This window comes from Mauremys reevesii, linkage group 3 (genome assembly GCF_016161935.1).
Source record: "Mauremys reevesii isolate NIE-2019 linkage group 3, ASM1616193v1, whole genome shotgun sequence".
NCBI lineage: Eukaryota > Metazoa > Chordata > Testudines > Geoemydidae > Mauremys > Mauremys reevesii.
Genome location: NC_052625.1, coordinates 195434800 through 195461543, shown reverse-complemented (window position 1 = coordinate 195461543; position 26744 = coordinate 195434800). Strand labels below are relative to the sequence as shown.

General features: G+C 44.3%; 1 protein-coding gene across 1 annotated transcript; it reads left to right on the top strand.

The window, feature by feature from the left end:
- The first annotated feature begins 1246 nt into the window (after positions 1-1246).
- RHAG (Rh associated glycoprotein) lies at positions 1247-26544 on the top strand. Its single transcript, XM_039532587.1, has 10 exons — positions 1247-1451; positions 11188-11371; positions 12316-12466; positions 13692-13839; positions 14663-14826; positions 16181-16318; positions 17352-17473; positions 20813-20898; positions 22499-22572; positions 24845-26544. The coding sequence occupies exons 1-10, from the start codon at positions 1304-1306 to the stop codon at positions 24920-24922; spliced, it is 1293 nt and encodes a 430-aa protein (XP_039388521.1). The 5' UTR covers positions 1247-1303; the 3' UTR covers positions 24923-26544.
- The last annotated feature ends 200 nt before the right edge of the window (positions 26545-26744 follow it).

The window sequence follows — 26744 nt, the reverse complement described above, 5'->3', positions numbered from 1 at the left end:
GTATAAATACATAGTACATGAAAAGATGGGAGTTGCCTTACCAAGTAGGGGATCAGTCTAATGAGACAATTCAACTAACAGTCGAATACCAAGGGAGGAAAAATCACTTTTGTAGTGGTAATAAAGGTGGCCCATTTCAAACAGTTGACAAGAATGTGTAACAGTAGGGGCAAATTAGTAGGGGGAAATAAGTTTTCCTCCCTCACAAGTAGGGAACTTTCTAGGTTGTATTTTCATCCAAATAAAAGTTTGCACTAAAATCCATAAAACTTTCAGGACTGCCAAACAGTTTCACAAATACTCCAGTAGCTGTCTGAATACTCTTGAAGGAGTAATATTACCCCCTCAAATCCTAATGAACCTCATATTTTATCAAGAAAATATTCACAAATCCGTATTTTTGCTGTTCCAACAGCTTTACTGACTGATCTATTTTCTCTGTCTGAGCGAAGAGAAATGCAAAGGACAAATAACTATAGATTCCTACATTCCAAAGCCAGAAGGGATCATTGTGATTATCTAGTCCGACCTCCTGTATAACACAGGCCACAGAACGTCCCTGAAATAATTCCTGTGTGAACCAGAGCATAACTAACCTAAATATTGAAATGTAAAGGACAGTTTTAAAAATCCTTCGGTGTTAGAAATCTAAGCCTTATTTGTATCAAATAAAGACATTGGTGTTTTTTAAAATAGGGTGTTTAACCTCTTCCCCTTTAAACAATTATTCATTAAAAAGTTTTTCTACTTTATTCTTGTATGCTTTAAAGATTGTAAAACAGGCTCAAGGGGTGCTTCTTAGGACTTAGTAAAACCAAGTCTCTGTGCCAAGATACTCCTAGTGCTAAGGGTTAAGTGGTTTCTCAGACTTCATACCAGACAAAGGGTTTTTTCCCCTTTTTTAATTAGAGCAATTTATATCTTGGTGAAATGACTATGTGCTACTGCATTTTGGAGTTGATAGCTACGTGAACCAGATTTCCAAATTGCTGTTTTCCTTTTTTTTTAAAGTACCATAATGACAACATTATCGATTACTAGAAAATAACTAGATGAGAAACTTTGCACTACAAATTATATGAAACATGTAAGTCACCCGGCTTGCTTTAGCATTTAATAACATTTCATACCCAGAAGCAGCCTGTGGAATAGGAATCGACTAACTGAACCCGATTACACCCCTCCCCTGCTGGGTGTGACACTTGGGCCAGTCTCTCGTCTTGGCAGTATCATCCAGCCCCATTGAAGGCAAACAGCAAACCTCTCTCTTTATCAAGCCCTTGCAGCTTTGAGCACTCTCACTATGCCTTCAGCCTTTGCTACCAACATGAGGTTCAAATTCTCTATCCTGGCAATTTTTCTGGAGGTGTTAATTATTGTTTTATTTGGGATATTTGTAAGATATGAAGACAACCAGCCCAGCAAAAAGGATAAACTATTACTATATCCATGTAAGTATTATTGTTTGTATAGCAGGGTAAGATTTGGAGAAGCTGAGGTTGCAATTGAGTGATCACTAGCATTGTGCAGGAATTCAGGCTCATCTGTTTGAATGAATTGTATTGCTGCTTATCAACTCTTCTGTTCTGTTTATTCTATAACTAACGGCACCAGGGATTGGGCAGGGTATGCAGTTACCACTAACCAGAATTCTAGCCCTAGTTCGAAGGGTTCCACTTGCCGAATCATGGCATTTGGGAAGGTTATAACATACGATCCTTATGCATTTATGTTTGTTACGCTGTAAAAGTCTGAAGCTGTTTTGGGAGGTTCTTTTGCCTGGACAATAATATTGCTGTTTGCCTTCTATTTCTCTTCTCATGAAGAGCTGATCCATGGGAATAAAATAATAGCAAGGACGCTTTACGAATGGGGATTGTGTGATTTGCTGACATCAGCTGAGATATTCTTTTCTGAAACTGCGATCTCAAATGTTTATTTTCGACTAAAAAGGCCTTAGTGTGGTAAATGTTAGTAGGCATCATTCTTGATGCATTATTTCAGCTTGTCTTTTAGTGACTGTTACAGGAAGGACAGAACTATGGGCTCTTTTCATTGATTCCACTCTATTAGTCATGTGCTGTTAATGTGCTGCTCATAGAGTAAATGGTACATTCTCCATGTGGGGGAGCTGGGAAAACAGTACATTATTCAGATGTGAATTGACCAACATGGAGGGTCAAAGTCAGCTACATTGGGGCAACCCTAATGAAGTCAATGCAGCAGAGTCACTGAGAGAAAAATTTTTGCCCTGAGGCCTGAGTATTCTCTTTGGAACAGAAATACAGGAGTTTCCGTCCCAGAGCAGAGCAATTGTCCTTCTAGTTCAGTCTCCCATCTCTTATCTAAATGTATCTCAAGTGTTTTTAATGAACCCATCACTGATATCTAAGCACCAGGGGCCTGATCCAAAGAGCACTGAAGTCTGAGAGTCTTTCCATTGACTTCAAGGGGCCCATGAAATCTCAGTGCCTGCAGCTAAGCACCTAATCCTGAACTGTACTGAACACAGGACCCAGGGGTGGAAAAAAGTGGCATTATACCACCTGGTTCCTCTCTCAAGTCTCAGGGCTGCCAGGGCCTTGCTTGGACCCTACCGTCAATTATGGCAGTTCTGAGGCTGCTCCGCTTTATATAGGCTGGTAACTCACTCAAAAAATGCTGTTACGTCCACCAGGGATTGCCAGAGTTCAGCAGGGCTCCAGCCATACTTCCTCTCCCTGGCAGGCCCCTGGCATGCTCCATACAATGGGAGGCCTGAAGGAGATAGTGGAGAACCAGGAATCCCCCGCTCCCCATTCTAGGCAGCTTTATGGTCCCATTGCACTTCCAGAGTGATCTTTGGGCCAAGGCTCTGACCCCTGGGCCTGATTCTCCACTGCCCAGCTCTTTGTGTAGTCATTTATGCCTGTGCAAAGCGCAGATTAAGTGTTGCTATTCTGATATTATATTGTTCAACTCTCACCTTGCACAGGTATAAATGACAGGTACAAGGCCGTGGGGAATCAGACATACTATCATGTAACACATGTGCTCATATACTGTACTATAGAATTGGATTTTAATTGTACACACAAATTTAGTATATTATGTAAAAACTCTTGTCTGGCTTTTCCGTGCAAGTTATAAAACTACTCAGCATTATCCTAATGCCTTTCTTCCACGGATCTCTACAAAGAAAAGTGGAAGCAGACCGAGGGCAAGTGACTCATGCAAAGTCACACAGAGAGGCAATTGCAGAGTGGGGTGAAAACCCCGAACACCTGACTCCATGCTTCCTCTCCAGTATGCCTAATGGCCAGGGAATGTAACTTCCAATTTGCACACTGTCTTGGTCAGAAGTTCAGGTGAGCAATGTGTGAAAAGCCTGTAAGCCCTGGGTCTTAGGGGGCTTGTTACTTGTGAAGGAGAAAAGTGCAGTAGAAGAGCACTTCTGCAAACTTAGAGGAATTGTGTCAAGTTGAAAAATATTGTAACCTACCTTCAGCTAGAACCATAGGGAGTATCATTATTGTCATTATTAATCATTAGTGTCATCTATCCTTTTGTAGCACCTACAAAGGGGCTTGGCACATCCTAGAAAACACAAAGCAGATAATTTTCTGCCTCAGAGAGCTCACACACGAGGTGAGTTAGTATTGCAGTTAGCCCCTTCTCCCTCCCCCGCCAATATTTTTTGTCTAAACGTATTTGTTGAATCTGGCTTTAAACTTAGACTGCAAGCTCTTCAGGAGAGGGACAGAATCTCACTACCTATGTACAGCACCTAGCACAATGGGGCCTTGATATGCTTTAGGGCTTCTAGATTAGTTTAATATAGATATTAATCAGATCTGCTAGTGTGAATTGCTTCACCTGTCTGGAATCCCATTGGATCTGCCTCAGGATGTAATGTAGAATAAGATATTATGGATCTTTAATTACCGTATATATTCGATCATAAGCCAGTTTGTTTATAAGCCGACCCCCACAAGATGGATAAGTAAAAATGGCAAATTTTTATGACCAATTCATAAGCTGACCCTATAATTCAGGGGTTGGCAAACTTTGGCTCCCAGGCCATCAGGATAAGCCGCTGGCGGGCCAAGATGGTTTGTTTACCTCAAGCATCTGCAGGCACGGAGGTAAACCTAAGTAAACAAAGTGTCCCGGCCTGCCAGCTGCTTACCCTGATGGGCCGGGACAGCAACTAGTGGGGAAATTTGGAGGGGGGAGAGTTGGGGGTCAGGGGAGTAACCCCTGTGACCACCCCCCACATGACCACACGTCTAGCCCGGGACCCCCACTCTCTCCCCATCCCATCCCTTCCCACCTTAGCTGGGGCAGGCCAGGTGAGGATGTCTCTGGCCTGGCTGGAGCTGCTCTGGCAGGCTGGGCAGCGCGCCCGCAGCCTGCTCCGGTGGGCCAGACCGGGCGGCTCAGCTGCAGCATGTTCCAGCGGGCTGGGCCAGGCGGCACGGCCACAGCATGCTCCGGTGGGCCGGGCCAGGCAGCCACAGCCTGCTCTGGGGGCCGGGGCCGAGCGGCACGGCTGTAGCCTGCCAGCCCCGGAGCTGCAGCTGCTTCGGAGGCTGCAGGGAGAGCAGCGTGGCCAGAAGCGGAGAGGCTCTGGCCCCACCTCTTCCCTTCTGGCTCTGATGGCTGTGCTGCCTTTCCTTGCTCCCTCTGTTGGGGGGAGGGGCTGTGTCCCACCTCTCCCTCTCTATACCCGTTCATAAGCCGACCCCCTTGTCTGATGCTTCCCTTTTTTACTAAAACAATTGTCTTACAAACAAGTATATACGGCCTAAACTGAGGGAGCACGTATGGTTCAATTGGCTCAAACGTTCTGTTTTCCTATTGTGTTTGGTTTTATACGTTAAAGTACAGACATGCTCGTTTCTGCAAGTGATGCCATAGAAGTGGAATTTCAGAAGTGATTGAAATGAGGTGACGGTGGAGACTTGTCTAATTGATTTTGATAGACAAGTATAAGAGCTTGCAGAGAAGGAGGAGGGGACAAAGGGGCTATCACGTCTGGCATCCTAGATGACATGGAGAGGATGTACGAGTGGAGGAAGGACATGAAAGCAGAACAGGCCCGTGACATTGGCAGAGACCCCATCATGTAGGGTGTTGAAAGCAAGGATAAGAAGTGTAAAAGTCTCCATAGTGCTGAGTGCTATAAAACTCTTCCTACAGGTCCTAGCAGAACCTCTTTGACCGGGGGACTGGAATTAGGACAGCACAGGACTACATACAGTTGCCCTGCACCAGGGGAATTTTCCCCCAGCTATTTGCAGCACCTTCATGGCCTGTGTACGCTGTTGAGCAGAGAATAGGGGCCTGATTCTACTTTAAAGCCTCTAGGACAGATCCTCAGCAGGTGTAAATTCACTTGGTTGTGTTGACACCAGTATTTATGCAACACTGTTCTCTCCTTGGTCTCAGCTGAAGTCACTATTAGTTATTTTACACCCCAGAGAATCTCTATGGGACTGACACATTTCCTGCACAGAGATCAACAGTCATGCAGAGTGACCCGGCAGTGGAACTGCTAAATCAGCATTGGGCTGCACTGGCAGAATTGCGTGTGGTGGCTTTGAACAGCACCTGCCTGTCTCACGTCTTTCTCAAGATACTGCTCACAAACTCTGTATTTCACAAGCCCCTTAGTATCCCTCCAAAACAGTACAGGACCCTGCACATACCCCAGACGAAGTTCTACTGGAAGAAATGGGCCAGAAGTATGCGCTGGTGTGGGTCAGCTTAGCACCATTGACTTTTAGGAGGTGTTGGTCCCTATCAGAGTCTTGATGAAACAGTGGTCCAGCCAAGTCTGGTTTTAAATTATGCAGACCCTGGGCTTCATACACATCCCCAAGGGAAGGAACCAAGAGAGGGCAGTATTGAGGTGGGGACTGCCCCAGAATCTCACAGACCTGCCAATCATTGCAATGGCCGTGTCTGCACTAGGAAAATGGGTAGTGTTTCAAACACGTATTAATTAACACCTTTGAATGATTAATTTAATTCATAGTCAATATGCTTATTTAACATTAACACATTTTAATGAATACATTTTAGCAGTGGGGGCAATTAACCATTGGAACAAATTACCCAGGGATGCCGTAGAGTCACCATAACTTGGAATCTTCAAATCAAGACAGGACGTCTTTCTCAAAGGTATTTCAAAAAGTAGCTGTGGGCTGGAGACAGATTCTGGGTGAGATTCTCTGGTCTACCCTACGCAGGAGGTCAGATGAGATGATGATATTGGTTCCTTTTGGCCTTAAAATCTATCAATTGACAAAATTTTAAACAGGGCATTGAACCTAGTGTAGACAAAAGCCAGACATGCTTAAAACATATTAGCTAGTCTTGGTCAACCTTTAGGAGTGCCTAGGATAAGCACCAACCAGTTAATGTGTTTTTAAACACAATTGTGCTTGTCCGTACTAAGGGCTAGGGGGATTTTTTTCAAAAACAGCTATGTCCCATTTTCAAAAGAAACTTAGGAGCCTCAATGAAAGGCAGTGTGACTTAGGCACCAGGGAGTCTAAGACAGCTTTGAAAATGGTATTTGGGCTCTTATGAAAATGTTACCCTAGATCATGTTTAGCTTAATTTTCATTAACACTCAGTAAAACTTTCTAGCATAGACAGAAATGCAGGGCTGAAGGGACCTTACAAGGTCATTAAGTCCAGCCCCCTGCGCTGAGACAGGACCAAGTAAACTTAGACCATCCCTGACCGGTGTTTGTCTAACCTGTTCTTAAAAACCTCCAATGATGAGAGTTTCACAACCTCCGTTGGAAGCCTATTCCAGAATATATTGGTAGAAGGTTTTTCCTAATATCTAACCTAAATCTCCCTTGCTGCAGATTAGGCCCATTGCTTCTTGTTCTACCTTCAGTGGACATGGAAAACAATTGATCACCATCCTCTTTATAACCATAGGTGCCGACTCCATGGGTGCTCTGCACCCACCGGCAGCTCCCCACCCCACCCCATCGTCCCAGCTCACCTCCGCCTCCACTCTGCCTCCGCCTCCTCCTCTGAGCACGCCGCTGTGTCCTGCTTCTCCCCCCTCCCTCCCAGCGCTTGCGCCATGAAACAGCTGTTTCACGGGGCAAGCCTGGGAGGGACGGGGGAAGTGGGGGAATGCGGCATGCTTGGGGGAGGATGTAGGGCTGGGGCGGGGATTTGGGGAGGAGTCTAATAGGGGCAGGGAGGGGCAGAGTTAGGGCGGGTTCATTGGGGCAGGGGTGGAGTCAGGGCGGGGCTGGGGGTACGAGCACCCACCAGCGCAGAAAAAAGTTGGCGCCTGAGTTTATAACAGCCCTTAACATATTTGAAAACTGTTATCTGGTCCCTCCAGTATTCTTTTCTCAAGACATGGAGTACTGGGATGCTATATATAGACATTATTGATTGTTTAGATTAAACAGACTTCTTTGTTTTGTTTCTGTGGTGAATTAAGCAACAGATTGCAAACAATGGCAAGTAATAGTCTGATAGAACAAACCATAACCTCCACCAGGAGGGGGAAAAATGCTGTTCAGGGCTGTTTTTGTGAGGGACATGATTACTGCCCTTGCTGTTTCTCAGAGAATGTACGTGGCTAGGCTGACTGAGAAAAAATAAGTATTCAATTGTGTTGTGATGCAACTGACACTGCAGTGTGTCAAATTCATGTGTGATGTAACTGTTGAAGTCAATTTAGTTATACCAAGGGTTAAATCTGCTCTATCTTCTTACACCCGCAGTGAGTTTGACCAAAAGAAATGGAGAGCTGCATCACAACATGTTCAAATACTTACTTGTAGAGAAGCTTCACATTCATTTCTGTGGAAGCGGAGCAAATAGGCTGTTTCTGTATAAAAGCCACAATAGATGTTTTCATACAGCTTTTACAGATTTATCCTTTGTACAGATTTCATGGAATGGCTTTGCAAGGGTCATAACACTTCATAAATTCTGTGCATTGTTTTATGCTTACAATTTCAGGCCCTGATCCCACAAGCTGTTGGTTGCAGGGGTGGAGAATTGACAATAATAAAATATAATAATAATAATTAGTAATATCTGTAGAGCAGCTATAAACTTTTTTTTCCTATTGATTTTGACCCTTGCGTCTCCAAATGAGGGGGAAACAGGAACTGTCACTTCATTTGATTATCCAGGAATATCATTCTGGTATGTAATCCAGAACCCATCAACTTACTTTTGTCTCTTTCATTCAAAAGAAAAGGTCAGTGGCCATCTGTGCCTGAGCCCTTCTGGGATGTTGTACCCCCTGAATCTGGGGAGAATTATTGCTTGTGATGGTTTGCTCTGAAAGATCCTGGTAATGTCATTTTAAGTGAGGGATTAAGATCAGATCAGGGAGGTCTCTGGTGCTGTGTGAGGTGTTTAATTCACTACTAATACTGGCTACCTGGAGGCCGCTGCTAGATTTTCTATAAACAAGTGGGGGATGTTTCTCTAGGCTTGTTATTCAGCTATGGAAGTTTCCAGTGGAGAATGGGCCTGAAATCATAGCTGCAGAAGCACAGCCAAGAATATGCAAAGAGTAGGGAGGATGCCTGCTCTGTCTTTGCAGTGGGACATTTTGGAGATGGAAATCAGCTGGAACTGTTTGTCCAAAGCACTTGATGAAATTCTATGGCCAGTGCTGGGCAGGAGGTCAGACCAGATGATCATAATAAAGGTCCCTTATGGCCTTAAACATCTATGAATTTATGAGCTTAATGTTTTGCCTGTAAGAGGTTACGGGTGTGCTGCTGAAAAGAGAGGGACTTCAAAAGGATTATGACCTGGAGAAATAGGCTTGATGACCAACTCATTCACACTGAGGCCACAGAAGAGTGCTTATTCCACATGAAGTAAAGCATTAGGATCCTGTGGTTGAGATTTTCAAAGCTAAATTCTAGGGGATTTAGCCACACAACTTCCATTGAAACAAATAGAAGTCATGTAGTTAAATCTGCCAGCCAGCTTAGAGAATAACAACCTGTCACTAGTCCTCAGAGGAAAAGCATCCTCTAGGATTTGCAGGGTCGCCGGGGGGAAGGGGGGACAGACAAGTGGGGCAATTTGCCCCAGGCCCTGGGCCCCGCGGGGGCCCAACGAGCCCTGGCCGAGAATCCTTTGCCTGGCTACTCACCTGGTGGCGGTCCGGATCTTCGGCAGCACTTTGGCGGCAGGTCCTTCGGTGCTGCTGAAGACCCCGATTGAGTGAAGAACCCACCGCTGCAGACTCCAAGCGCCACCCGGTGAGTACAAGCACCGGAGTGGGTGGTGCCTTTTATTATCTCCGCTCTCCCACTTTGCCCCAGGCCCCCTGAATCCTCTGGGCAGCCCTGAGGATTTGTGTGTTTTCTATTGTGGTCCATGTGTATGTGTTAATTCCGCCATTTCAGTCTGGTGAAACGAAACTCTTTTTGATCTCTTTCATACTATCTGAGACCATTACCGCAGCCGCCCTGCCAAGCAGAGAGAATGACCAGAGAACCTGTTCTTTATTTCAAGATGTTCTGTGAAACACAGAATGGATAAATATATTCCATTGACATAACAATAAAATTCACTGTCACTGAATCATATATATGTTTTATACTATACACAGTCAGACCTTCTAGGGTCATTTCAACTTGCCTTCTTACAAGGAAGGGAAATGTTTTGCGAGCAAATCAAGATGAACATTTTTTTTTAAATCGCAATCAAAAATTCAGCTGTAAATCAACATTCCAAAATGGAAAATCTAAGACTATTGTGTAACCCTTAAAAATAAATAGTAACCACGACCATGATTGTCAGAAAGGTTTGGGTGCAGTTCTGGGGTGGGGGAGCGGGCAGGGCCGGCTCCAAACCCCAGCGCGCCAAGCGCGCGCTTGGGGTGGCAAGCCACGGGGGGCGCTCTGCCTGTCGCCGGGAGGGTGGCAGGCGGCTCCGGTGGACCTCCCGCAGACGTGCCTGCGGAGGGTCCGCTGGCCCCGCGGCTCGGGTGGACCTCCCGCAGGCACGCCTGCGGGAGGTCCACCCGAGCCGCCTGCGGGAGGTCCACCCGAGCCGCGGGACCAGCGGACCCTCCGCAGGCACGTCTGCGGGAGGTCCACCGGAGCCGCGGGACTGGCGACCGCCAGAGCGCCCCCCGTGGCATGCCGCCGTGCTTGGGGCGGCAAAATTGCTAGAACCGCCCCTGGGAGCGGGAGATCCCATATTGATGTCAGGAGAGGATCCTACATTATAAAATAAATCTGAGAATGTCCAGTCTGAAGATAAGGCCCTGAGTATAATCTGCATATAGACCCCTCTCCTGTGGTGAGAAGAGTGCAGGTCAGCACCTGTGCCCCATTGACTTCAGTGGGGCTCCCTGGAGGTGCTGGTGTCTGCCTGTGTGCATTCCATGCAGGATCAGGACCATAATATGACAGTACATATAAAATCCATAGAGCACTTTGATCAGGGACCTCATCTAAGTTGTTTATAAATATTGTTTGATTTTAAGTGTTCACCAATGTAATGTTGACTCGCCTATCTGCAGACAATAAGCAGGCTTCTCGCCATATAATGGCTTCGACTGTATTAGAGCTCATTGAATGCATTTTGCGCTCTCGTGTGGCACAAGGTGGTAATGCAGACTTGGTGGTAGTTCTAATAGAAATAGTGTGCAAAATAATACTCCTGGAGAATGGATCTTCAAGCTAAGTATTCCATTTACAATGTCCACGGTCCCTGTTGTTGCTAGACACCTTTATGTTATTGGGGAGACTGAAAGAATGAGTTATTCCCTAGTAATTTTCTGACTAGAAAGTCAAACTCAGATTGAAACATAAGTTATTCATATTCATAAAGGGACTCAGATCTTTTGGGAGCAGAGCAATCCTTGAGAGGTATGTAAGGCACTGTAGAAGAGTGAAGTTTGCAGGGGGGTCTTGTTTATTAATTGGTAAATGTCCACATTAATATAATGAATTTAGGTTGCAATTTTTAATGCAATTTTAAAAATAACATTTTCATTAACTGCAGTACAAAGATCTTCTCATCTTTCAGACAGCAAGAATGGTTGGGTGGCTTCTATCTATATCTTGGCTGTCAGCACTGGTTGGGTGGCATAGTTCTCTGCCAAGCAGCTAGGTAGGAAAAGAACTGCCTATTCTTTGCCCCAAATACCTCCGTTTTATCAGCCCATGGTCCTTTCAGTCTTTCAGGATGTCCATGTGATGATATTCGTTGGGTTTGGTTTCTTAATGACCTTCCTGAAGAAATATGGATTCAGCAGTGTCGGTATCAACATGCTCATTGCTGCGCTTGGTCTCCAGTGGGGTACCCTGATGCAAGGATTTTGGCACATGAAGAAACAAACAATTAATATTGGCATCGAAAGGTAAGTGTAATTCTCTCTCAGGCCCAATGGTGTTCCCAGTTAATTTAACACCAAAAATCCCCTGACTGCAATGGCTCGTGTGTGTGTGTAGCAGTGTTAACAGGAGGCATTGCATGCTACCCACCCTGCAATAGCCCAAAGCCTGGTGTTAGGATGCTCACTGAGGAAGGAAGGAGATTTGTATTCAAGTCCCTGATCCAGAGCAGTGATTCAGACCTCTGTCTTCCACATCCCAGGCAAGTGCCCCAACCATAAGGCCAATGGTTATGAGGAAGACACTTTTCTGAAGTTTGCCTTTTTCCAATTTGCTGACAAATTCCAAATATTTTTGGAGCCAAATATGTTTTCTGAGTTTTGTCCTGGCCAAACTCAAAATCAGTTATTCACCCAGCTCTAGTTAACATACTTTTATTCCATTCCAATAACCAGTTAACACTCACCCCCTCCCACACCTACCCAGGCAAATCTATCCCTGATGACAGTGGGAGAAAGGCACATACAGGGGGAGTAGAATTTCAGAGCTGAGCTATACCGACGTATCCCAAGAGGAGAATCTTACCCAGAACAAGGGAGTTACTCATCTTACAGTTGCCTTTGGAAACATCAGCAATGACAATAACAATTAGATAATAACAATCTTCTTGTGTGTTTTCAATTGCCTTGTTTCAGCTGACTTTTTCTTCGTGATTTCATTCTGCTTGGCAAGAATGCAGTCTGTGCATGTATGTAACCTTCCTTGGGACACACTATTTGTCCCACGGCATGTGTTGGGCGCCACACTTTGAAACAGTCGTAAGGAGTTTTTTATGTACAATTAGCAGAACTGATATCTCACTCTTCGAGTGTTCTAGCTTTATGGACTGTGTTGATACAAGTTTGGGGAACCATTTCATTTCTCGTCAGATTAAACTGGTTTTTGTTTTTATTTATTTTCTTAAATACAGTATGATAAATGCAGACTTCAGTACAGCCACCGTCTTGATTTCATTTGGAGCTGTCTTGGGGAAAACAAGTCCAGTCCAGATGCTGATCATGACCATTCTGGAGATCACAATCTTTTCATGCAATGAACATCTTGTTGTGAACGTACTACAGGTAGGAAATATACATTTACTGAGGAGGAAAAGCTACTATTATCTCCATCAGTTAAAGTAAACGGTTCTCTGTGTGTGGAGAATTCTATTTCCCATTCATTTGCTCTGTCATAGGGTGAATCCAATCTCCCTCCTTGTTCTTCTTCACTTCCCCACCTGTCGTCTCCTCTCCGGATATCTCATTGCTTAGCTTCAAACTCAGATACTGCTTCAGTGCGTATAACACAATTTTGTCTTCCTCAACTCACTTGCCAATTCCTCTATCTTTCTCTTTGCTAACTCCTGGCTACAGCATAACTTGTGACTGCTGAATCTTCAAAGTCCTCTCCTGAAGTCCCGCCTTTGGGTAAAAGGTGATAGTAATATCCTGTATATAACTGACAAATGGCTTTCAAAGAGCAATGAAGAGCAGCTGACTTCTAGGTCTATAGACATGATTCTGGTTTTCTGCATGAGAGAGCCCAGAGAGCTGCTTTGAAAATAATGGCACCATCTACTTTTGAGAGAAAGTCTCATGCCCAATATGAAACTTGCTCGTCCAGATCTTTGGAGATCTCCTGACTTCTTTTCATTGTCTTTAGTTCAGACCTTACTTTGCTCCCAAGACAAGAAATCTTTGAGTCATCCATCCCTGACACTAAACTATGTTTTTCCTGTTGTATCTCCCATGTCTGTATATATCTGCCCAGCATCTCCTCTAGAACATTGTACTGCCTGGCTAACAGTTGGCAGATAATTCTCACAGCATATAATATATAAGGTAATTTAAAAAAAAAAAACTAGAGATGCAATTCGAGCCACAGAACTCCAATCCAAACCCCAAAAATCTGAGGGTGCTAGGATCTGGAGTTTTGATTCACTCACTAGTAAACGAGGAGCAACTTGAAATTTGGGACTGGGATTGTGTGAACCCTCCCAAGCTTTAGGGATGCTGGGGGGCAGAGTTTAGGTTTGGGTCGATCTCTGTTAAACAACAGAACTGTGAAGCAGTGTTAAAGATGGTCACTAGAAAAGTGCCTTGTTTAAATGGTGGGTAAGAGTTACTGAGCCCATTTTAATCCTTACTTGTGTCTCTCTGTAGTAGCCTGAACTTCTAACTCTGGTCTCCACCATGGAAGGTGCACAACCAGACCCATCCAAATTCCTCCTCTGTTGGAACCCTACCCACTTCCTGTTCCCAGTATGGATGGTGCCAGTTTTAGGTTCACATTTTTTCCCTGTTGCAGGCCACTGATACTGGAGCATCAATGACTATCCATGCTTTTGGAGCCTATTTTGGATTGGCTGCAGCGCGAGTCTTGTATCGTCCTGGTCTGAAAGAGGGACATAAAAATGAAGAGTCAGTCTACCACTCGGACATGTTTGCCATGATTGGTAAGTAAGAGAAGTGGATTGTCAAAATAATGGGTCAGCTGTTCCTTCCTGCTGCTGATACAGTGTAAATACTAATGTTGCTATATTAGAGACTTGTGCTTCTCCCTCTCCTTGCAGCACGCTTCTTTTCTTCTGCTGCAGATGTGTTTTCAATGCAACCGAAAATGTTTTGGTTTGTCATTGCAAAAAAGAAAACAGAACATGTCAGTGATGGTTCATTTTTTGCAAAAAAAAAAATTACTTTAGGGGAAAAAAGTCAATTTTCTGTTTAAAAAAAAAGGTTCAATGGAAAACTATCAACCAGTTCTAATTAATGAGTTAACATCCTGCTAAGTAGGTAAGCACTAGTATGATGCTCATTTTACAGCTAGAGAAACTGAGACAGGAAGAGGTTACGGGCCGGATTCTGCCACCTTTATTCACGTTGAGGAGTCTCTCTCTGCGGGTTTCCCTAGAAGTTACTTTGGGAGTAACGTCCTACTCAGGGTGACTGAGCATTACAGAATCTTACTCGAAGTGACGTAAGCAGGGCTACACAGCGAGTCTTTGGAAGAACTAGCACCTCACCATCCTGAATTCCTGTCCACGTCACAGGAAGATACTGGAGGTCACATGGGCTGGGGGATTTCTTTTGTCTTCTCTTTCATCTCCGGTGTCAAAAGCTTCTGGGTAATAGTCCATCATTTTGCCAATCGTCTATTCATTTCTTATTGCACTTCCCCCTTCTCCTGCTCTGGGCTGGCTTGTTCTGCCGAATGGAGTATCTGACATTGAAAACCCGCCTGCGATTTAATGTTGTTGTATTTTTTTTGCATTCATGCAGGTACCCTTTTCCTTTGGTTGTTTTGGCCCAGTTTTAACTCTGCCATTGCGCACCCTGATCTCCAGCAGAGGGCGATCATTAACACTTACTTTTCTATGGCTGCATGCACACTCACAGCCTTTGCCCTCTCAAGCCTGGTCGAACACAGAGGCAAGTTGGATATGGTAAGAGTCACGTCACAATCCCATGTCTGCAATTAAATCTAGCGTAGAATTACGGTGACAGAGGGCTGTCCATGGATGGGCTGGTTCAGAAAATGTAAGAACCAGCTGGATCCTTTGCTCCAAACACAGACCAAACTAGGACCCCTGTTTATGGTTCAAAAAAGTTTAGGGTTGTATTGTGGGGTGTGTGTGTGCGTGTGTGCGTGTGTGTAAAACCCACACTGTTCTGTGCATGTTTCCCCGCTCCCTCTAGTGGCTATGATCCATTGAGATTTATGTGTCTGCTACAGCTCCCAGCTAGGGGATTTAATCCATTGACTCAAGCTGTAGTACGGAAGGGCCAGGGTTAAAACCCAACTGTTAATCCAACTGGGGTTGGCTACAGGGGTGGGGACATGTGGGAGGGGAAAGCGAGGACCACATTGGGGTCAGTGGCAAAGACAGTTCCTCCTCATGCCCTCTAGGGCAACATACCATCTCCACAGGGAGCCCCTTAGGCCGGAAGGCAGTTGGGGCCTGGGTCCACTCTGCACCATTCTATTCAAGTGTTCCCTCAAGTGATAGTTTGAGTTGGATTCTTTCCAGAGCAAACCCCCCACCTCAGTTGGCTGGTGTTGGGCACTCTAGTGCCCTAGGCCAGTGCTACTGAGGGAGCGAAGGGGGGCTCAAGAGGGCAAGCCACCTCCTCCCACCTCCCTAAAGCTGACCACTGGGGTGAGGGGGTCGCCGGGGTTCGATCCACACTGGACAGAGGAGTTGTGGTCCCTGCTGCTGTCCTTGTAGCTTTGGTGGGGCTGACCTTGAAAAAGTGGATGTCCTTCTCCCCCACAATGTCCTAGCTGATGGGAATGGGGAAGTCAGATCCTGGCTAGTCTCCCAACCACTGTTGCTGTTCCCTGTAGTGGGAGGATGTCTTTAAAGGGTATCAGCGTGTGACCTCCCTCAAAGCTGTCCTGCCTGCGGGCTGGGTTGGGAAGATGCATAGGAACTGCCTCTGAAAATTAAGCAGCCTAATTAACTACCTATATAGCCTCCCCTTATGCCAATAGATGAATTTAGTGTGGATCCATGGATCTACATATCCAGTCCCTGTGTACAGAAGGGGACCCTACAGAGCAGCGATTGTGCTGTAGAATCAAAACCAGGCCTCTGCTGGTCGTAATTCATTCCTTGACTGCCTCAGTCTGACATCAGTGTATTGGAGATGCACTTTTAAGTTTCACTGATAAATACTTTACAATGTAAATATCACGTGTGAAGACAGAGGAGGCTTGTGCTCTTAGTCATTCACATACAAACCTGGTCTCCATTCCCAGCTGTCATCTTACTCTTCAGGGTTTTCTGTCTTGCACAGGTTCACATTCAAAATGCCACCCTAGCAGGAGGAGTAGCAGTGGGTTCCTGTGCCGACATGAGCATCTACCCATTTGGTGCTATGTTAATTGGTAGTATTGCTGGTGTCATCTCTGTCATCGGGTTCAAGTTCTTGACTGTAAGTATAAAATAAAGTAGAATATGCAGGACGTGATTCTGATCTCTCTTACACTAGCTTCACGGCACTGTAATTTCATTGATTTCACTGGAGTTACTCCTGATTTACTAGGCAGAAAGATCAGAATCAGGTCTGTACAGACATCGAGACCTAGCCAGCGGGCTACATGGAAGCCAATAGGACTAAAACATGTTCTTAATTGCCATCCTGAATAAGGATCCCAAACACTGGGGAGATGAAGGGATTGGGTAGGCATTAGAGCTGGCTGAAACTCAGGATTTTCATTCTATAGGTTTCTAAATGTAATTTCACCAAAATTGATACATTCAGTAGAAAGTTTTGATTTCAGTGAAACAGAATCTTTCAACAGAAAAACGTTCCTTTGGAAAATTTTCAGCCAGCTTTAGGTGGCATGTAGATATCACTCAGCCCTCAACCTTCACATCCGTGGCTGAGTTGTTCAGTAGCATCATAGAGCAGCTGTGTTCTGTGCCATAATGCGGGTAATATTGGGATTCGCTTCTCCATAATTACTATAACCATGATGGAGAAGTCCTCTAGGTTAAGATCAAATCCTTATCTATACATAGGGGATGGCGAATCGGGGCGACCACTCGGGGCCCTGCGCTTTGGGGGGCCCCACGGGCTGGTGTAATTGGCCAGTGCTGCATGGGCAGTGGGTGAACTGCTGGCTGGGGGATCCCCGCCCCTTCCACCTGAGGGAGAGCGTGCAACAGCATTGCTGAACCCCTCCAGCCCCGGAAAGGCAGGTGCCGCAGCCCCACGCCCCTGGAGCCCAGCGGTGCTGCCTCCCCTACCCGCCCCCAGTGTGGTTGGTCCCAGAAGTCACCAGTCACTTCCGGCCAGGAAGTATCATCACTTCCGTCCCAGGCCCCGCACCCCCCCTAGGGATGGCCCTGGAAACATATTTTGATATTTTACGTTCCCCCTCAGTTAATTTGCCTAGCAAAACTGGTCAATGAAACCTGTAGCCCATACCTTGACATGAAAGTGTATTTCCCTCTCCTTTTAGCCATTCTTTTCTTCTAAACTGAAAATTCATGACACGTGTGGTGTCCATAATTTACATGGTTTACCTGGATTACTGGGAGGTCTTGCAAGCATCATTGCCGCTGTGGCACACGTCAAATTGAGGTGAGTGAAAGAAAGAAAGAAAGAAAGAAAGAAAGAAAGAAAGAAGGTGGAAGTGAGTCTTCTTTAGTGAAGTTGCATTCTATGTTGTTTTCTTTCCATGTTTTATATGGAGTCCCTTGTTGCAGTATTGGATCTAGAATTACTCGACTATGAACCAAGGCAATTCCTAAGAATGCCTTTATTCCCCTTCACCACTTTAATGGGGGGATCAGACTGACTAAACTGAATCCTCTCCTGTAGCTCTGCATAAGAATTTTATATAACAGATTTCATACAGTTTATATTAAATATAAAACCCATGGGCCTGGTGTTCCCCTTTCTTATACCTGTTTTACATCCAGTTAACTCTGTAGACTTCCATGTGATTACTGCTGATTTACCCTGGTGTAAATGAGAGAGAATCAGGCACTGTCCTGTTCCAAACTTAAGGTTGCAAGTTAAGTACTAAAAAGTCAGGAAGTGTCTATTCACAGCCTTACCTCTGCCCCTTAGGTGCATGTCCATGCAATGAAAGTGATCCTGGGTTATCTGTTTGCATCTTTGAATCAGGTTTCCAGTGCAAATCCTTTGGATTGAAAATTTGAAATACATTTTTGGTCACTATTTTGAACAATCACTTAAAAATTCTATTTCAAGGAACAGAAAACCCATTTGTTAGAGAATGTGCACAGGAGAAACATGAAAGGAGCATGAACACTGATAGAGTGACTGTAACAATATTGTTCTGGAGGGACCCAACTGAGAGTGCCAATTCAGGACAAATTGCTTAAAAAGGACAGTTACGGACCAAGGCTGAGGTTTTTCCACCTCTAAGGCAAACCAAATCAGGACTTTGGTCTCACCCCACTGGCTAACCACAAGTCACACAAGCAATTCCCTCAGACACTCCAGTTTCCCAGTATCACCACCAGTGCCACTCGTCATGGGGATGAATGGTTATGAAAACCAACACCCCAATAAAAGAATCAAGCCCCAGACCCAGGTCAATATACACATCAGATCTTACCCACAAATCACGCTGTTGCCAATCCTTTAGAATCTAAAATCTAAAGGTTTATTCATAAAAGGAAAAAGATAGAGATGAGAGCTAGAATTGGTTAAATGGAATCAATTACATACAGCAATGGCAAAGTTCTTAGTTCAGGCTTGTAGCAGTGATGAAGTAAACTGCAGGTTCAAATCAAGTCTCTGGAGTACATCCCCCGCTGGGATGGGTCAGTCAGTCCTTTGTTCAGAGCTTCAGTTTGTAGCAAAGTCCCTCCAGAGGTATGAAGCAGGACTGAAGACAAGATGGAGATGAGACATCAGCCTTTTATAGTCTTTTCCAGGTGTAAGAACCTCTTTGTTCTTACTGTGGAAAATTACAGGAAAATGGAGTCTGCAGTCACATGGGCAAGTCCCTGCATACTCTGCTGAGTTACAAGGCATAACTGCCTCCTCTCCATGGGTCAGTTGTGTAGCTGATGGTCCTTAATGGGCCATCAAGCAGGCTAGGCAGAGCTAACACCAACTTGTCTGGGATGTCACCCAGAAGCATAGCATAAGTTTGAGGTACAGTATAGAGCCAATATTCGTAACTTAAACTACAAAAATGATACATACATATAGACACCATAATTATAACCAGCAAACCATAACCTTGTCTTAGACACCTCATTTGACCCCCCCATACAAGATTCGGTGCCACTACAGGACTTTGGTTGCAACCATGTTCTATATGGTCCCAGATTATGTCAATAACATCACAGTGACCAAATAGGAAGTGTGAAAAATCAGGACGGGGTGGGGGTCAATAGGCGCCTATATAAGAAAAAGCCCCAAATAGCGGGACTATCCCTATAAAATCAGGACATCTGGTCACCCTAAATGCTATTTCTTTTCAGAAGATGCACCTCTGGTTTGATGTCAGACCTTTTTAAATACTGCCTCGATTCTGCAGTTAAAACGTGATTCTTACAGGAGTGCCCAAATGTAAATATATTTTTCCATGCCCAAATTGTCCAAAATTAGCCGCTTCTCTACATAAAGACGTCACAGCTAATCACATACATGACACACCAGGTATAAGATTCATGATCTTTGACACCAGAACTATAGGCCCCTGCCAATGACCTAGAAGAACAGCCTCACTAGTACCACAACAGAGCTGTGCAAAATCCAGTGGGTCCTACAAGCCACTTCTTCCACTGCAGTCATATCTTAGGCATTTTCAATGCAATCACACCTGCAAAGCCAAACATACCTAACAATTCAGAGTAAATCTGTCAACCCCCTGGTACAGATCAGAACCATAAAATGGCCCTACCCTTGCTTGAATGCATGGTGTATTGAGCTATGTAACTGATATGATTTTCTGTATACTGAACCTTTAAACCTCTAGAAGCTTTCCTCTCTGCAGTCACTGGCAGCTATTTTGTATTTTATCCTGAATGGTCATAAATCATGAGATTGGCTTTAAAATAGTGAGATTTTTAAAAAAAAAAAACCAGGGGAAGAGGCGTTCTTTTTATTTGTCTTCTGGTTTCTGAACCTTTAGGGTGCACTCAGGTCACATTTTCATTCTTTTCTTTTCTTTGGACCCACAAGAGCTAGAAATGTAGGCCTTGTCTACACTATGGGGGGAGATTGATCGAAGTTACACAACTCCAGCTACATGAATAACGTAGATCTAAGAACCGAGTTGACGTTCTTAGATCTACTTACGGCGAGGTCCACACTACACTATGTTAACAGGAGACGCTCTCCCATCGACTCCCCTTGCGCTTCTCATTCAGGTGAAGTACAGGAGTCGACAGGAGAGCAATCTGCAGTCGATTTAGCAGCTCTTCACTAGACCCACTAAATCGACCGCCGATGCATCGATTGCCATGCATCGAACCCCTGGTAAGTGTAGACAAGCCCTTAGTTTTGTTTTCTAATGACAGAAGAGATTCTCACAAACTCACCTGAATCTAGGATCCGCAGCCTGAATTGAAAAAAGCTACTACTGCAATAAAATCACAACAGTTGACAGCATCGTACACTGTGCTCCCCTGTTTCTCTCATGGAAACTTTACATGAAAATATAGCATTGCTCTTTTTGCATGGAGGAACTTCAGTAAACCTCTCAACTAGTCTGTGCCACGCTCTGGGTTTGAAACGAAACCCAAAGTGGATAAATTTTACATGGTTTCAATTTTTTGTGATGAAAGCACAGCTCTCCTGCAGATGAACTTCCCTAAAAAGCACACTCATCCAGTAGGGGATGATGATAAACATGCGTATAAGCTAGCAGAATACCAGCTCTGGAAACTCAATGGTATTTTAATATTTTGTCATTTGCCTTTTTCTCATTTTCAGGGAGACTGACTCTCCTTCTGCTCCCATGCAGGCTGCTGCCCTGGGTTGTACCATTGGGATTGCTTTGGTAGGAGGAGCATTTGCAGGTTAGTAAGATGCAAACAGCACCCAAATGCAGGTCAGAAAGATGCAAACTATAGAGACATCCTCAGGTAGCACTTTGTGGTGCAAACAATGTCAACCAAAAAAACAGACTGATTGCTTTAAAGGCCAGAAGGGGCCGCTATGATTATCTAGTCTGACTTCCTGCACAACCTTACCCACTGCTAAACCTTCAATAAAGAATTTTAAAATAAGGATCGCATTGGGAATCTTCTTGTTTTCTTGAAGCTGTTGCCAGTGATATATGTCACTTAGCAGTTGGGTTATTTATTTTTTTATCCATAATTAAGGAACCTTCAATAAAATAAAAGTTTGGAACAGTGAATAATTTAATAGCTATCTATCTGTATGCCAGTGGGTGTAAATCAGATAGGTTAAGGAAACAGTTTTAGGCCGGAATGCCTGACCATGTAGCTGGATACGCACAGAGAATCTGCGCAGGCATAAGGATCTGATTGTGGAATTGGAATAAAAGCTTCTGGTTTGTTTTCCAGTATATCTGTGGGTGCTCAGTAGGAGACACGTAACATATCGTCTCCAAACCATCAACACTTTTAAGAAATCCTGCATGGAAATCCAAGAATCAGGCAGCAAGCTTATATGTATATATGATCTTAAAAAAAACAAAAACCTATGCTGTAAAAAAGGTTAAGGTTATAAAGTGAAGTACTCAGATGTTAGGAAATAGCAGAATTAATTCATTATACTTATATACTTAATTAATGACATACACTTCCCACTCCACCTGCAGTGGGATGGGAAGTATAAGAAGGTCAGGACAGGAGCTGGGGTGGGTGACAAGGGAGAATAGAAGCAGAGCTGGACAGGGACAGGCTGGGGCAGAAGTCTCTGTAGTCACTAGTGAACACTTCTCCCCAGAAGCTGGAATTGAACCCAGAATTCCTGAGTCTCAGGTAGGAACTGTAGGGGGATGGACCATGCTCAGTAAATATGAACTCTTCAGAGAAGTTAACTGCCAGCCTCTACCAAACATGTGCATACTGATTGTTTCAAAGGCTTAGAATTTGACCAAATTTCAGCTGATTGTCACAAGCACAGTCAAAGGCACGTCCCTAATACCCAGGCAACCGCATGCCAAATTTCAAGCCCTGAAGCATAGAAGGCTAGAACTTCTCAATGAAACAGCTGTAAGAATTTTTTTAACATGGGAGGGAAGGGAATAAACATATTTTTCCCTAACCTTAATCTCAGAAATGGCGTGAGCCCTTTTAGCTGATACTTTCCAAAAGAAAATTCAGCCCGAGGCAGACCCTCAGCATGGAAAAGTTCAGTCCAAACAGTTTATGTTTGGAAAAGCTATAAGCAACTGAAATTAGGGTCTTATAATGGAAAGTGTTAACCTGCACTGCCTAGACTATTGAGTGGCTTAATATTATATAGGGGCTGATCCTTTGTGATGCTGGGTGTTTCTGAAAGGGAGTCAGTACCTCTCCGGAAGTACAAAATCAGAGATGTAGGTAGGGCCATAGGACAAAGGCCATGATTCCCCCTCCAAGGCTCTCTCTTATGCATCTGTTATGGCAGGTTTGAGTACTGTGGTTCACCGTATTTTCTCTCCTGCAGGTTTGGTTCTAAATTTGCCTTTCTTGGGACAAGCACCTGATGAGAACTGCTACGACGACTCCGTTTACTGGGAGGTAGGATATAACCGCGGAGTAATCAGACCATCAGGAAGTGCAGCTTTCATTGCCTTTTATTAGAAGATTACAACACAACGCAATTCTGTTTTCCTAGTAGGAGAGGGAGGACTTGAATCTTGGTTGAACTGGGGACTCACTTACACATGGGAGCCAGGCTTAAAAAATCCTGCCTAATCTCAGGTTTAGGATTTCTCAGGCTCGCCTCCAAAATCACAAGACTTTCAGTGCTACAGCTCTGAAAGTGAATGGAGGAGGAATAGAGAGATGGGCCCTCTATAGGCAGGCTGCAAAGGAGACAGCTCTTGAAATCGATTTCATTGCATAGCAGGAGATGGTTATTGCTCATGGTTTTAAAAAACAAACTCTTTTTTTTGTTTCATATGATAAAGAGAAACCTTGGGGACGGGGCTGCGGGGGAGAGGGAAGCCAGGAAGAAAATCTCAGGCTTTGCAGTGTAGGTGCAAGGAAGGTCTCATAGTAAAGGCACTCTGCTAGGACTCATCAGATCTCAGTTCATTTCCTGGCTCTATCTTTGTAAAGCTGGGGAAGTCATTAGCTGCCTGTATACCCCAGTTCCCCATCTGTAAAATGAGGATAATGTGAAAGTCACTTTACTTTTTCTGTTTGGTCTATTTTGATGGTAGGTGCTTCAGGGCAAGGACAGACTCTTACTATGAGTTTGTACAGCACCTAGCGCAATGGGACCTTGATATCAATTAAGGCCTCTCGGCACTGGAATCTCACAAACAACCATAGGCACCATGCCCCCCCAAGTCAAGAGTATACCAAAGATTACAGTTAGCTTTCAAAGAGAAGGGTTTTGGCACCAGGAAGCTTCTGGCCCCTTAGAAGCTGGCATTGTCTTCAGCCTGTCATGTTCTGGTCATGAGCGTTTGTCAGAGCTATGGTCTCCAGTAAGTTATATTGTGGGGAGAGGGGAGCACGAGCAAACTCAGGTGAAAAATGTGCTGGAAGAAGAGAGAAATACCTGAATGTCGTGTGTTAGTGTGAGCCTGTAAAGTGCAACGTCAGAGGAGGTAAGTTCTGTGGGAAGTAAAGGCATGTCTACACAATGGGCGGTAACGCAGCACAGCTCCACTGGCACCATAGAGTGGATGTTTCTTAGACAGTGGGCAGGGTTTTCCCATCTCCCCCTCCCCGAGTGGCAGTAGCTCGGTTGATGGAAGAATTCCTCCATCAGGCTACACCTGTCTACACCATGGGCTATGCTGGCTTAACTACAACATGCAGGGGGTGAATTTTTTACACCCCTGAGCAATGTAGCTAGGTCAATCTCTCTTCTAAAACCAGGCCTAAACTGTTTGTACTGTATGTGAATCATGGCTATTTGCTTGGTGAGAGGAGGAGAATGCAGTAATGCGCTGGGAAACACAAACCACTCCAGTGTTAGAAATGCAACTTGGTTGATCCAGTGGCCCAGGGAAGCTTCCTGCCTAAGGGTCAGCTGTGATCAAAAAGGATAGTGTCTGGGATGAGTGGCCAGACACATGGGTCCTGTTGAGAGCTCTGTAATTGATTCTGTCTGATCTTGGGGAAATCGTGCAACGTAGATTGCAGAAGTTCCAGAAATGTGTGTCCATAATATAAATATTTAACAACAACAATTAGAGCAAGTGGAAAAGTTTTGAAGTGTTGATGAAAGATTCACAAAGAAACTCAGCCTTATTTTAACAATAAATACGGGCCTGCTCACCTCACCACCACAGAGTCCTACTAGAGCCAGTGAATCTACTTGGGTAAGACCATGTCACTATTTAGCCCATGACTCTAATAGAGCCTGGTATTTTTATAGGATCTTAAGGGAGTTTGGCACCCAACTCCTGTTGAAGTTCAGTGAGAATTAGGCACCAATCTCCTTTAGGCTTTTTTGAAAATCACAGATGGAGTCTTTATGCTATATAGATGGTTATAGAACATGTTATAAAATACTTCCTTTGGCATGGCTTTGAGACAGTTCCAGTTTAAAAAGACAGCAAATAACTCATAATTGCTGATTTTAGTACAGGCATACATGGCAGGCTAGGTCATCTTGTTAATAATGAAATGCATGAGCCAGATCTGGGAACTTCAATACAGGATGCCTGATGCAACATCGCAAACTTTGATCACTCTGGGTGGTATAGCAGTCCTTAGTAGACTATTCATGTTTGACAATTGATATAAGTAGAATCACCTCTGTAACTTCTAGGGGAAAAACTGGCCAAATATCATGATGTGGCATTAACCTCTTGTCTGGTTTCCATGCTAGGTTCCAGCAGAAGAGAGACAACCTGCTGGTCAGTTCAGTGACTCTGGGGATCACAGAACAGTCAACATCAATGTATAGGATGAATTTTCCATCATTAATTCCTGTCCTCGTGGTGCTGTTTCCAGTTTCTAATTGAAAGAGACAACATCTAAATATCATGCACACCACTCATTGTTTTCAATACATAAAGGCAGGTGTAGATAGCTTTTTAAAACCCAAACAAACTTTATTTAGAATGTCATCACTGACAAATGTGATACACACAATGCAAATGCATTTGAGGATCCTTGATATACATTTCATTTTTCTAACCTGAAAAATGCTAACTGATATGCAGTATTCTTTGTATTTTAACCATCCGTCATCACTGAGGTTGTTTTAACATACAGATTTCCTATCTATGTGTTTCTAATGTGTCTTTTACCCTGGTATCATATTTGACTGCAAAATTTCAGATTTGGGAATGTTTCTTTTTACACATCGAACATGCTGAATCACGAAAGACTTACAAACATACCCTTTAACCTACTAGGTGTAATCAATTAGAGGCCGAAGGGGAATCAGTTGGTGTAGGTTATTTAGATTTCCAAAAGGTTTTCCACTAAAATGTCCTTAAATTGCAGCAAGGGCGGTTTAGGTTGGACATTAGGAAAAACTTCCTAACCGTCAAGGTGGTTCAGCACTGGAATAAATTGCCCAGGAAGGTTGTGGAATCTCCATCATTGGAGATTTTTAAGAGCAGATTAGACAAACACCTGTCAGGGATGGTCTAGATAATACTTAATCCTGCCATGAGTGCAGGGGAGTGGACTAGATAAACTCTCAAGGTCCCTACCAGTCCTATGATTCTGTGAAACCTTCCTTACCTCACTCTGGGTCAAGAGATGAATCCTGCCATAGATTAAAAACTGGATAAGCGATAGGAATCAAAGTATTGGGAATTTATAGCTAATTCTAAGTATGAAAAATGGGTAACAGTGAGATATCCCAGGCAGCAGTATAATAATCAGGTTGTGATGCTGGCAGAGCAGGTGCCAGCTCTTTTCAAGACTTCAGGCATTAGCTAAGAACTGACAAACTCATAGCTGGAGACCAGATCATTTCACCTGTACGTTAGTTTTGTTCAAAATAGGTGTTAGTCATATAAGAATGTTTTTAATGTTTAGACTCTATGAGAGGCTTCCAAGTTGCTGCATGCCTTAATCTCACTCATAATGTCTGTATTCCAGGCTATAAGAAAATATGTAAGTTTTGCTTTGTAACTTTGAAAATGTTTGCTCTGAATTTGTGAACCCATGCAAGGGAATTCCCCCTCCCCCAGCCCATCCAGGAGAGCTATCAACATTTAAGTGGGCCATTAATTGCTCCATCCACCCATGGAGAAGTACATGCAGAAGGACTTGCCCCATCCCTTTGAATGCTGGAAGAGGGAAATAAAAGTACCAGACATGAAGATTTTTCCTCTCTTTTGCTGTTTGAAATCTCAAAGGGCCAGAGAAACCAAACTGAAGCTGGAGACCCCCAGGGCTTACCTCCTGGGTCCACCCTGAAAGATACTTTGGATGGACAGATCACTGCAACTCTGTCACTCTTAGAGTATGGCTACACTTGCAGCTGTACAGCGCTGGAAGTTAAACCTGTCTTCGTACAGCTGAGTAGGGAAAGCGCTGCAGTCTGTCCACACTGACAGCTACCAGCGCACTGTCGTGGCCACATTTGCAGCATCTGCAGCGGCATTGGGAGCGGTGCATTATGGGCAGCTATCCCAGCGTTCAAGTAGCTGCAACGTGCTTTTCAAAAGGGGGAGGGGTGGAGCGTGACAGGGAGCATGGGGGAGAGAGAGAGTGGTTTTTGGAGCCGACACTCTGTCAGCAGCTGCCTTGCAAGTTCCGACCTCCAC

Bases quoted from the DNA above. Each gene is read 5' to 3' on its own strand.
- RHAG (XM_039532587.1), top strand. From the start codon at position 1,304: ATGCCTTCAGCCTTTGCTACCAACATGAGGTTCAAATTCTCTATCCTG. The intron at 1,452-11,187 runs GTAAGTATTATT...TGGTCCTTTCAG, and splicing joins TAAACTATTACTATATCCAT to TCTTTCAGGATGTCCATGTG. The intron at 16,319-17,351 runs GTAAGTATAAAA...CTCTCCTTTTAG, and splicing joins TCGGGTTCAAGTTCTTGACT to CCATTCTTTTCTTCTAAACT.